At 31.9% G+C, this 12,124-nt stretch overlaps 1 protein-coding gene across 4 annotated transcripts in view; it reads right to left on the reverse strand.

The window, feature by feature from the left end:
- Positions 1-484: 484 nt before the first annotated feature.
- Positions 485-12,124, reverse strand: part of Nckx30C (solute carrier family 24 member Nckx30C) — a 67,761-nt gene continuing 56,121 nt past the window's right edge. For all 4 annotated transcript variants that reach the window (XM_085197094.1, XM_085197093.1, XM_085197092.1 and 1 more), the window contains one exon: positions 485-5,081. In XM_085197094.1, the coding sequence (XP_085053220.1) occupies positions 4,838-5,081 (244 nt within the window). In that variant the 3' untranslated portion in view covers positions 485-4,837. The remainder of the gene's footprint in view (positions 5,082-12,124) is intronic.

Below are 12,124 nucleotides of genomic sequence, written 5' to 3' on the forward strand. Positions count from 1 at the left end.
ACGCTACAGGATTGGTCGTGTATATTGCAACGTGGTTGAAGGCCCGTCTAGCGCGGGCCACCGTTATCTTTACGGTGTTCTTGTGTCTCTGCTGGGACAACCGCAGACTCGATAACTTGCAGGAGAATCACCATGACCCTCCTTAACTTATCTATAGGGTACATAGATAATTACTCTAAGGTACGAGGTGTTGGAGATGTGCGTACAATATTCTCTTATTCTTTGACTTATGGCGACGGAGCGGTCTGCATTAACACTGGACTCGCACACCACTCCCACGGCCTTCTTCAGTGCGATAACAGAGGAGACTCCTAGAGACCAGTTCCCTTCACTATCCAGTAGGCCCAACCCACAATTTATTTTGATATTAATTTTAAGCAGAATTTAAACCTACAACTATGACACATACTATTTTGAAGGCTTCTTAGGTAATTCAATAAAAGTACATACTTTAGAATCACCTGACATAAATAAATACACATAATAACTCACTATTTTAATATTTTTATTGTAATTTTTCATAATACGGTCGACACGCCGATGCTCTTTACATACGTCATATATTTGAACACTAATATACAAAACAAATGTCTGTAAATATTCAAATGCGATACACTAAAAACTATTATCAATATTTAACAATCAATAATCTTTGATAAGAACAACGGTGTTAAAATTACAAAAACTCTTTAAACATAACGAAATGCAAAAGAACTCTACTGTTGTACTTCGTTTTCGTTTTCACTAGTATCTACATACAAATTATGCATATTGCTTGTGATCGTAAATTCTTCTTGTATCGTTAAATTCTTCTTTCTAAGGAAAGTCAGGAGTTATAGACATATTATATTAAACTTAAAATTCAGTAAAAGCTATTAAATTAATTTGAGTGGACCACAAATTGTGCAAGATATTAAAATTAGTTATTTCTGTAATCACAGTGAAACGATTCAAAGACTAATATTATAATACTGTTAGACAAGACCGAAATACAACATACATAAGTAAGACCATCAAGAGCCGCCCCCATTGCATCGTTACATGTTGAAAATCTCTAAAACTTAGCTACATTGTTAAAATTAATAACATTTTTTTTTACTTTTCCTTAATTAATAATATCACTATTAACATTCTACGCTGTCGTCTCGATTTCGGAAACTTCATTCTCATTTGTAATAATTTCAGCTGATAAAAGATCAACTTCTTCCTTTTAAGCCCAACCGCTATTTTATTAGACATCGATATTTTTAATTTATTTTAAACTGATAACATCGTTTTTTTGTATTTCAAATAATAATTAAAACAAATTGCTTAATATTTTTTATGTAACCATTAAAATTAGCCTTTTTTTAAAAAAAAATCTTTTTTTTTAAATATCTGAAATAGTTTAACTGAATTGAACATTTGTCTACGTATTTTTTATATTACTATGTCTTTATCAATCTAAATAGATTCTCCATCAATGTCTTGGGGAACCTCCCGTCCATATTTACGAAATCGAGATGTCCCAGCTACGAAAAAAACGTCGTTGACCTAAATTCATCACACCTTCTCGTGCAAACACCACTTAAAGCTGACTATCTATAGCATACAAGAATTACATTGAAACCTTAACACTGGAACTAGGAATATGGTGTTCATCAGACGCATTCACCCGAGAAGGCATAATGGAATATTTTTGGATTTATCAATTTAAATTTATTTATTTTTTATATAAAAAACCATTCTAGTAACAATTCTACCTGGATATCATACTCAAGTTAATTAACGTTTTTAAATATTTAATGTAGCTTTAAGCCTAATCTTAATCTACAGAGAAGTAATAAAGTATTTCATTTCATAAAATGTATCAATAGAAGATTATCTGTCGAAATCGAAGGCTAGTTATAATAAACTTGAAATAGAATGTCTGAAATCTAGCTCGATGTGCTTCTTTGGTACTGAACAAATGCAATTGATGCGACTACCAGTAAATATGAACAACGCGGTACGGTTTGTATGTATGTATGTTTGTATATATGTATAGATTAGTTAAATTATTTAAACCTAATCGCAAGGTCTAGAAACAATGGAAGGATGATTAATTTACAATTTCTACTTAATAATAATAATAATAATATAGTTATAAGAGATATAGATAGAAGACGCTAGTGTATAATTATGAGTAACATAGCGTTAGAATAGAAGTGGCGTTTAAACAAGATACTGCTCGTACATCTGCAACGAGAGTCTCACATGCATTGCATAAAAAATAACATAAAATATAAAAAGTAATTACAAATTTCTATGCTAAAAATATAATTAAAATCTAATTTCATATCTACAGAATCAAGGACATTATTATTAAATTTTGTCAGCTATAACAACTGATTCTTTTGAGACACTCTCGATACAAATATTCGATATCTAAGGTACCCGCATGGTTTTTGGTGCTTTCCAGTATAATATAATTAGAATATAAGTATATTACTGCTTTCTACTTCTAAATTGATGTTAAATATCACCGACCTTTAAGAAATTTTAATTTGAGAGCAAAATTCGTTTGTAACTTACATTAATTGTATAGAATGGCCACGTGGTTGTACAGTTTCATATATTTACACATTAAGTGGAGATTAATTGAGAGTAGAGCAGAGAAGAGAAGAAGAAATTGAAACAGTTAGACAATTGGCAGCATATGAAACTGTCCAATCAACATTGGCACTACTAAGCGAACTACAGAAATTCAAATCCAATCTTAATATATACAAAATGCGTGGAATAGAAGAGAAATCATCTGCCAATCTTCATATAGATACTTCATAAGCATACCCTTATCACAGAATATGACACATTCGATTGTTTGATACCTATCGATATGTAATTCGTCCAAAGCTAACATTGTAATTATTGATATTCATTTCTTGTTATTTGCCTCAAATATTCTCTTTTGCGCTTTGTTGATATTGACTTCTTCAAAGCAAGCAAATGTCTTAACATGAAGAATATTTGTGCGTGTAAAATGGTTTTCTAGCATTCTGATAAATACGCCAATTGAGCGATATACAATGGTCAGAACTGTTAAAGCTTAATAATAATATTATCTATCTATTCTAGTCTATTTATTGCTATGTCAAATAGGCGGGTTATTAATATACTTCGTGGGATCTTAACAAATGTTTTTTACAAAATTATCAATAATAAAATTCAACGTTATCATTCGTTTAATCAAAACAAATCTAATTAAATAACAGCGAAAGGAAACTACGGACGGTTCTTAAAAGATGTTCAAGCATTGTGCGCAGCCAGAGAAGACCGTTCTCGAATATTAAACCGTGTAGAATAAAAGCAGCTGAGAAAATTAGCTAAATTTAAAATAGAAATACTTCTCAATTATCTGAGTTGAGAAATTTAAGTAACACCTATTTGAGTTATAAGAGATAATAGAGGAAGTGTAAAAAATTCTCTATATAGGTATACTTGAGCGGGACACATGCGTCTCGTCAACTATAGCACTACATATATAGATAGGTATTAGATGAAAATATTTAATGAACCCGTTATAATAGTAACAGTATGTCGAGAAGCTAGCTAAAAATGTCTGAGTTTCACAACTCTTAGGCACATTTTATGGCGTACATGTGTTCCTTGAAACACGTGGTCACATTTGCCCCGCTCCTCTAAGTGTATATACAGGTCTAACTTTTGTGCAGAGACAACATCGGCCATCATTTCGTATAATTTACTTTAACATCGATATTATGACAAAATATAATATAGACGATACGTACAGAACACTGTTGCGAGGATTCAATGCACGTTACAAGAGTTCTGGAAGGCAAATTATGATAATCACTCGCTTTTGCTTAATTTAATTTCAATAATGGGACTTTATGATTTAAGTTTCTTTATTATTTCTCGTTTAATATCTTTTATCTTCACTAACACTACTATCAGCGCTAGTATTGGATTCGGTTTTAGTCCAAAAACTAAGACTCAAACAATATGTTGAGACTTAATTTTTTATATAACAATCGCTCAACTGTCTTTTAAGTCTAATACCGTTTAAATAACTTAATTTCCATTTTATCCAACTTCATCGGAGTAAGTTTTAGTAAATTGTTCATTGTGTTTATCCAATTTGTGTAAAAAATCGTATAAAACATTACACATACTCTACGTCCTCGCGGATATGGACGAATTGCTATTCGACCTAACACACAACGAAATTAACACCTACAAAGTTATTACAGTCAAAATATTTACAAAACAATGAGAAATCAATTGAATCGGCACTATTATCAAAATATCCATTTAGCTAAGTCTAAATGTTACCGTAAAAGCTTAATAAACAACTAACATTTATATATAAATATCTACATTCTATATGACTACTTATTTTTTTCTATAAAACGCCTTTAATATCGACAGGTCTGTGTACAAATAATTATTGTTTTGCATTTATTGTTTATAGAATTATTTTTTGTGCTTGAACTGTTTTTGTTTGAGCTTTAATAAACATTTTAAATATATTTAACTGTTCTACCTTGTTTTAATTTGAGTTAAACTTAACTCGGTACTCTGTGAGTCTGTGAGTCGCTTTAATTGATTCATCTCCAGTATTACGTACATTGGTGTTGTAAATTATATATGTATTTTCCCGCTCCTTAAAATTTACAATTTTAAAATTTTTATTATATTATACAAAACAAAAATTATATCATATTTCTATATCAGTTGTTTAGTAGAAAACGAAAATGCTCCCAAGACGTACATTATATTACGTATGAAATGTGCAAATTTAACAATTTAAGTTGAAACCTGATTGTTTATGAATACACTTTGAACTCTAAACATATTACTCGCTAGGACAATGTAGATAGCCATATTCGAGTCCAAGGCTGACGGCGACGAAGACGAAGTATAACAAAAACATGGTGAAGCCTAACCCTCTGTTCATCTTCCACCTGAAGCAGGCAATACTGATGATGACGAACACGAGCATCGCGAACAGTAGCACGATGCTGCACACCATGCCCTTGGAGTTGACTTGAACTGGTTCCCCATTGATTAAACCATAGAGAAGCCATGGAAGAGGTAACCTGAAAATTGAAATACGGTATTTTAAAATATATTGCTCTATGAATATATGGAATTAAGGAAGATAAGTCTGATCAGCAAGGTCAAGACAAAGATATGATAAATAGTTTACGCTTTATTGTTTTTACATGTATTGTAGGTTCTCCAACACGGAATATATTTTAATGATATACCTGCCCAGTACGACTCTAAACGTAGCTGTGTGTTCGCTTTTTCCCACTTCATATCCTTTGGTGACGGGGCAAAGCGCGGGGTTAACTTCCGGCTTTCCGAAAGTGGGGAATGAATGTGTACCCTGCCATGTGCGGAATACTTTATATTTCCACCATATTTATGATTAACATAACTCGATTTGACGCTTTTGTTGATGAAATAAAGGAAACTGTAACAATAGTAAGCTGCAATTGTAGCAAAGTTATCTGCTGGTCGAAAATAACTTTAAAATAACCTTTATTTTAATAACAATCAGCATTTTACCTTTGAACTTTGACGTTTTATTTATTACTTTGATTCATTATTCTTGTTGAATATAAAATATCGACCTGGTTTTACCTCACTTCAGTTTATTAAACTTACACAATGTGAAATAACTATTAATTAAATCTCTCTTGTAAACCAAAGAATATATTTATTATTTAAATATTTTTACTGAAGTCTCCTTAGACAGATTAAAGAGTTAAGTTAGAGAATTCGATTTTCAGAGTTTCATCAGCCATAAATATTCTAAAATGGATGGAATTGACAAAAGTCAAATAACAGAACATTTTAATAAGTCGGTCAATACGACCTACTTAAATCACAATTAAATTACACACAATTGCTAAGGACTAAAAGGTACAGTCGAATAAACACAGGGTTTCCCCCCCTATAGCTGATAAGAAACGTGTTCAAATAAAGATTATATCGTTTTCTTTTTGTAAGGAGGGAAATCACGCGAGGTATCCTGGTGCTGGCATTTTGTTTGACCCAACATTCGGGCCAAGGTTCAAGATAATATCATAATGCTAATTTTCACGCCAGTTACGGATCATTTACGAGTGACTTTGTTATAGGGCATTGGTGTGAAGTTCGAAATAGGGTCAGCTCTAGAAGGCATGTTTGCGAATTAAATTTACTGTTAGATTTAAGGATTTCTTGGATATCATTGTAAACTGCTGATAGTTTTAGGGTCAGTAATAGTTGAAAAGATATATGAGATTTTAAAAATTGGTTAAAAGAAGATGAGCATTCATAAGATGGTAAAAATAAATATAATACAAACGTAAACGAAAAGAGAGGGCAGAAAAGACCTGGAGGAACACCACGTATTATTTTCAAACGTAAAATCTATATCACGACCAAAGTGTTTGACAACCTCCTACTTCGCTAGAGAAATTGATAAGATTAGAAATCACATGTATAGGAATGGCATCTTATGATCTAATAAATTTTGTTTTTCTTTATACATTAAAATAAATTACTTAGGCACCCCATGAAGTTAGAGATATGTAACTTATATATAAGTGCGTATTTTATTTCGATGCTATTTCCGTGATCTATTCGCCCTTATAAGTATATTCTGTGCGTGTACTTTATACGCCCGATATGGGATTTACCTTTGTGACATTTTTCATACAATATCTGTATATTGCTAGTCATAAAATATATTGACACTACAATTTCGAATACAAAAGTGTCTTATAAATAACAGACTTTACGTAATAAAGAACAACGTTGAGGCCAGTCCTGGTGCAACAGTAACTGTGTAAAAGCAACAGGTTGTGAATTCAATACTCACTCGAGGAAATGAAATAATTGATATTTTTATTACTTCGCTCTGGTGTTCAAGCAAAGCGCGGCGTTCCACTAACCAAGAACAACGTAAAATATTCCAAATATTAACTCTTTATGAAAATGAACATTATAAAGCATAATATAATAAATCTATCAAAAAATATGTAATGTATGTGGATATTTGTGAAAATTGAAAAGTCAGCAACTTTAAAAATTATGGCGCTTTTTGGTCTGTGCGTGATATTCATGAAGTAAATTTCCGCTGCTGTAATGTTTACGTTAATGTATTGAAGAATGAAAAATACGATAAATAACGTCCTGGTGAATGAAATATATGAAGAAGGACGAAAACCAAGGAAAGAAATAACTGGAAGCTTGGAATTTAAAAGGGTTTTAATTTGTATCCAGCATTCAAGACAAGCGTAGCGAAGGATCTTCATTGGAGTTTTGGTTCCAGATGAAAAAGCGCAGTAAATCGTCTTTCATAATTTGATAAATTGAAGTACTATAGCCGGTTCGACTAACATCTATACTACAGATAAAGTAATAGTCAAAAATCATATAATTCCCGAACATAAGGAAATTTTTAAAACAAACCTTTTTCAAAATATTTACACAGATTTTTTCTATTTAAAACATAATAAATTAAAAGAAACGTAACGCTACAATAAGTTTCAACTACAACTCTAAAAAGCCAACAAGTTTTGTTAACTTTAATAAATCATAAATATTTTAAAGTTAACACGACAGTAGTCTCTAATGGGAAAACTTTGATGCGACCAAAAGTTAAGAAACGGAGCAGGAAAAATATATTTGAGAATAAATCCAAGTACAATTTCTTTTAAAATATAACAATATTTGTATTGTATTTAAAAATGAATAACTCAGACTTGGAAGAGTTAGAGGCCAGTCATGGCACAGGGGCACAAGTGTGACTATAAACGCGACTGGTTGTACGTTCGATTCCCACTGGAGGACATATAATAATTATTTAAATTTATATTTTCATTTCCTCGCTCTGGTATCATACTTCCAGAATTTAGAGGAAAATGAGGAACGCAGTGTTCTAACACCAGGTTCCCTCTGCCTACCAATGTGTGCGGGAGCTGATTATGAGCGACAAAACAATTTTTTATACGTTTAGGGTTAAAAGTGGTTCTCTTTTCAATAAAAATAGTTGAAAGATAAATTTTTATTCATAATATTTTGAACATTATTGCTTAGATAATAAGGACTCGCTTGTCAGTTAACTTGGTGCTATCGATCGAGTGCATTGTAAGCCAATGCAGTAGTGCTTAGTGGGAGTCTAGACTGAATAAAAACTAAATGAATTTTATCATTAAATGTTTATTCTATTATTTTCTGCATTATTTAGAGTAGGCAGATCTTAATTATATTTGCCCCGTTTTTAATGAGAACTTTGTCTTTTATTAAGATCATTAAGAAGAGAGAAAGCACACAAAAAAACTAGACAAAGAATTTATTGTAAAATAACCAGTCAAGTGCGAGTCGGAAACGCCCATCGCGGGTTCCGTAGCAATATCGGGAAGTAAACTGATAATAGTGGTCAAACTTAACTATCATATGCATTAATCTATACTAATATAATAAAGCGGAAGAGTTTGTTTGTTTGTTTGTTTGTTTGAACGCTAAGATCTCTGGATCTACTGGTCCGATTTTCATTGTTTTTGTTTTATATGAAAGCTGCATTCTTCAGAAGTGCTATAGGCTATATAACATTACATTACACATATATACTAATATATTTTAAAGTACATTTTAATTTGACATGCAGTTTATTCTGCCATGTTAATAACAACCGTCGTTGCTACGCGACCGCTACCGCGACGTTTTGATATTCATCCTTATGAAAATAAATATAATAGTCACTTTTAGCATTTTATCTAGATTGAAATTATAGTTTACTGTATAACATACTAATAAATAATTAAGGAGATGTCACTGATTCCAAATGACCTAGCCACCTAGAGGGCGGCACAGTATGACCGACGCGAACGGGCAGATGACGTTGACGGTTTTATAAATTTTCATACATTTTCGAACTTTATTTGTTGCTTATAATTAATTTAAAATACACTTTGATTCTCTTCTTATTTTATTTGATATTGCCCGCTAAAATTATCCTACTTAATAGAGAGAAATGTTTAATTATTTCGTAGAGTCGATATCTATGCACGCACGTACGGAAAACTTTAGGTACTTTTTCTAATATTAAGAATACCTATCCTTTAGTTACTTTTAATCCTTTTGTTGGTTCATTTCAATAACTCAGATATTTTTTTCTAATAATGTGTATCTACTTATTATTCTTTTTGATTATTTGAGCTTATATTTTCTTACTAATTCTATTGAGAATTGAAAATAATTTCATGAATATATTTAATAAATATTCTTATAATTGAAGCAGGCGTAGCCGCGTCCGGGTCCACTAGTTTTGTATAAATTTAACTACAATTATAAGTTTAAGCGGAAACCTTAATAAGAAATGCTAGGTCACAATGAGAACGTAGTGTCTTAACACTTAACCCCTCTGTTCACTTTATTATGTGCGGTGCATTAAGCTGTTTTTTCTTCAATTTACTAAAGTACAAATGCAAATTGCATTTCAATGTAACAATTTTAAACTGACAAATATTTAATTAAACGAGCGAAAAACCAGACAGCGGAGCTGAAGAGAGGAACTTTTGAAAAATTGCTGAAAATAAGGAGAATAAAGGAAAGAGGACTCTCGTTTCCGTGTATTTCTGCACTGCATATTTCATTTATCGATCACACTCTGTCTGGAACATCGTTGCTTTTAATAGCAAGAGATTTTAAATTTTATTTCCTTAAAAATTAAGTTTAAAATGCCGTAACTAAATGTTTTCAGGATTTGTATAGGCATTGTTTGTGGTGATCTGTAGGAATTGAGAAATTCTTGGGCGAAACTTCCTCGGTCGATCTTTTGGTTTCCGAGACTCTTCTATTTGGTGGAAATTACGGAAAGTTTTCTTTTGGTTGGTATGTTTAAATATTTGGGGTATCTTGTAAATGAAATATTTTAATTTTGTTATAGATTTTTTATGATTTGGGTTAATTTCTTTAACAGAAATATTATTTGTGGCGTAGGGGCGTAGTGCAGCGTTTAGTTCCGCCACTCAACACGCTATACCTCTAGATATCGGCGGAAAATGGGGAACCAAATGTCTTAATGCTAGATTCCCTCTACCCTATTGTTAGCTTAGTTGTTTGTTTTTTAAATAGCATTGTTAACATCAGTAGGCATCTATTTTCTTCTAAATGTTAATAGTTCTAAATAAATATAAATGCAATGACCTATATTTAACTTTTATATGAAAGTTACTCTATTCTTAAAATAAACATTCAAAATGAAAATAAATACTTATTTATAAAATTATACATATATTTTCTGGTTATTAAGTTTAGTTTTTAAGTTATCATTTAATATTTTTATTTCCTTTGGTATCAAGATCATAATGCCTCGAGAATTTGGCGGAAAGTGGGTAAGGGATCGTCAAAATAGGGACGGAGTGTCATAACACTAGGCTCCTAAGTTTCCTCTGTTTACCATGCTATATACGCGATACAATGTGAAGCTAAAAGAAAATTTCGTTATTCTAAAATATTTTTATATACAACTGGTTGCCGACTTGGTCTATAGGACAAGTAACTGTAATTATAATTCAGTATAAACTATTTTCGAGTTTTGGCAAGTACATCTTGAAGGTTAAAAGCTTAAATTACATGAATTATTACAGATATTTCCAATTTCAATATAAACATAAAACAAACTTGGCAAAACTTGGCAAAAATATAAATTTCTCTATCTATGAAAGATGCTGTAAATTATACAAGACTTTCATATAAAATGTAAAGTATGTATTGCCAAATGCATTTACAAGGAAAAATGATTCTTTAGCAAAAACTTACAACGAGGGAAAATTGCATATTTTGTGCATATGGTGCACTAATTTATGGTATCAGTTACAGTGGTAAATTGCTTATATTTTGGCTAAAGTTTAATAAAATCTTAAAAATAAGAAGCTTTTAAGCTATTTTATAATTTTATGTTTCAAGAGTGAGGCCCTCGTGGCACAGTATCACAGTGTTTGATCGTAAACATTTGATAGTTGTGGCTTTGATTCCCACTCGCGAGAATCATTTATTTTCAGCTTTAAGCTCTATCTCGCACATATAGCAGGGCAGACAGAGAGAAACTCTGAAGTTAATACATTCCGTTTCTATTAACACACTTCTGTTACCCATTTTCCGTCGAGTTCTGGAGGCATTGCGTGTTGAGTAACGGCATTCAACTCACTAGAGCGAGAAATTAATTTTCACGAAATATTTAATAAATATTAAATATTTTGTTTGCAACAAAAATATTAAATAATTTATTCAGAATCGCACCCATAACCTGTCCCGATTATGCCCCTACGCCATAACTGGCCTCGAAAACCTATCATCATTGCAGCTAAAGTAATCCACAAAGACATAATGTCTCAAAAATCTAGTAATTAGTAGATTAAAAGAGTAACCCATATAGCTTTACTAATGAACTTGAAAAGCTAGTTTCATACGCCACCCACAGACAGCGTTTAATTACGTGGAAGCATTCCGAGCTGGCTGAACTATCGTTGTCAAAGGGCTCCACCGCTTATATTGAGATATATGGTGATTTAGCTTAGTACTTTTCTGTGACGCTGTATCCGCGCAGGGAGCCGAATTCTGGAGGCTTTGAGTGTTGATTGGCGGAACTTAACGCCGCGATTTGTCTCGATTTTGTTGATGATAGTGGACGAGACGAAAGAGGTATGCAGAGACAGCGTGGAGCTAAGTTAGGATAATTATATACATGACTGCCTTAAGTTGTGTTCTTTGAGAGTATATTTTGGAATTCAAAATATATGTGTAGATATAGTAAGTCTACTATGTTATTCACAAGTTTTAAAAGGTTTCGTGGTAAATTTATCCAAATTATGTAAAGATTTAGCACAAAATTGTATTTTTTAGCCCCGCACATGGCTGGATAGGCAGGGGGAACCTGGGGACCTGGTCTTAAGATACTTCCACGTTGAGTAGCGCAACTCAACGTTGCACACTAAAAAATATAACCATAAAAGATGATATTTAGTTCTCAAAAATGGCATAGCTATGGCACTAGTTCATATAAAGACATATATGGGTTTATACACGTATGGCGGACTATGTACCTCTGTTACAGTGATATAAAAGAGAAACTAGAAGAACT

Source organism: Heliconius melpomene, chromosome 14, assembly GCF_056956725.1.
Source record: "Heliconius melpomene rosina isolate 202511_hmr_F chromosome 14, ASM5695672v1, whole genome shotgun sequence".
In the NCBI taxonomy this organism is placed as follows: Eukaryota; Metazoa; Arthropoda; class Insecta; order Lepidoptera; family Nymphalidae; genus Heliconius; species Heliconius melpomene.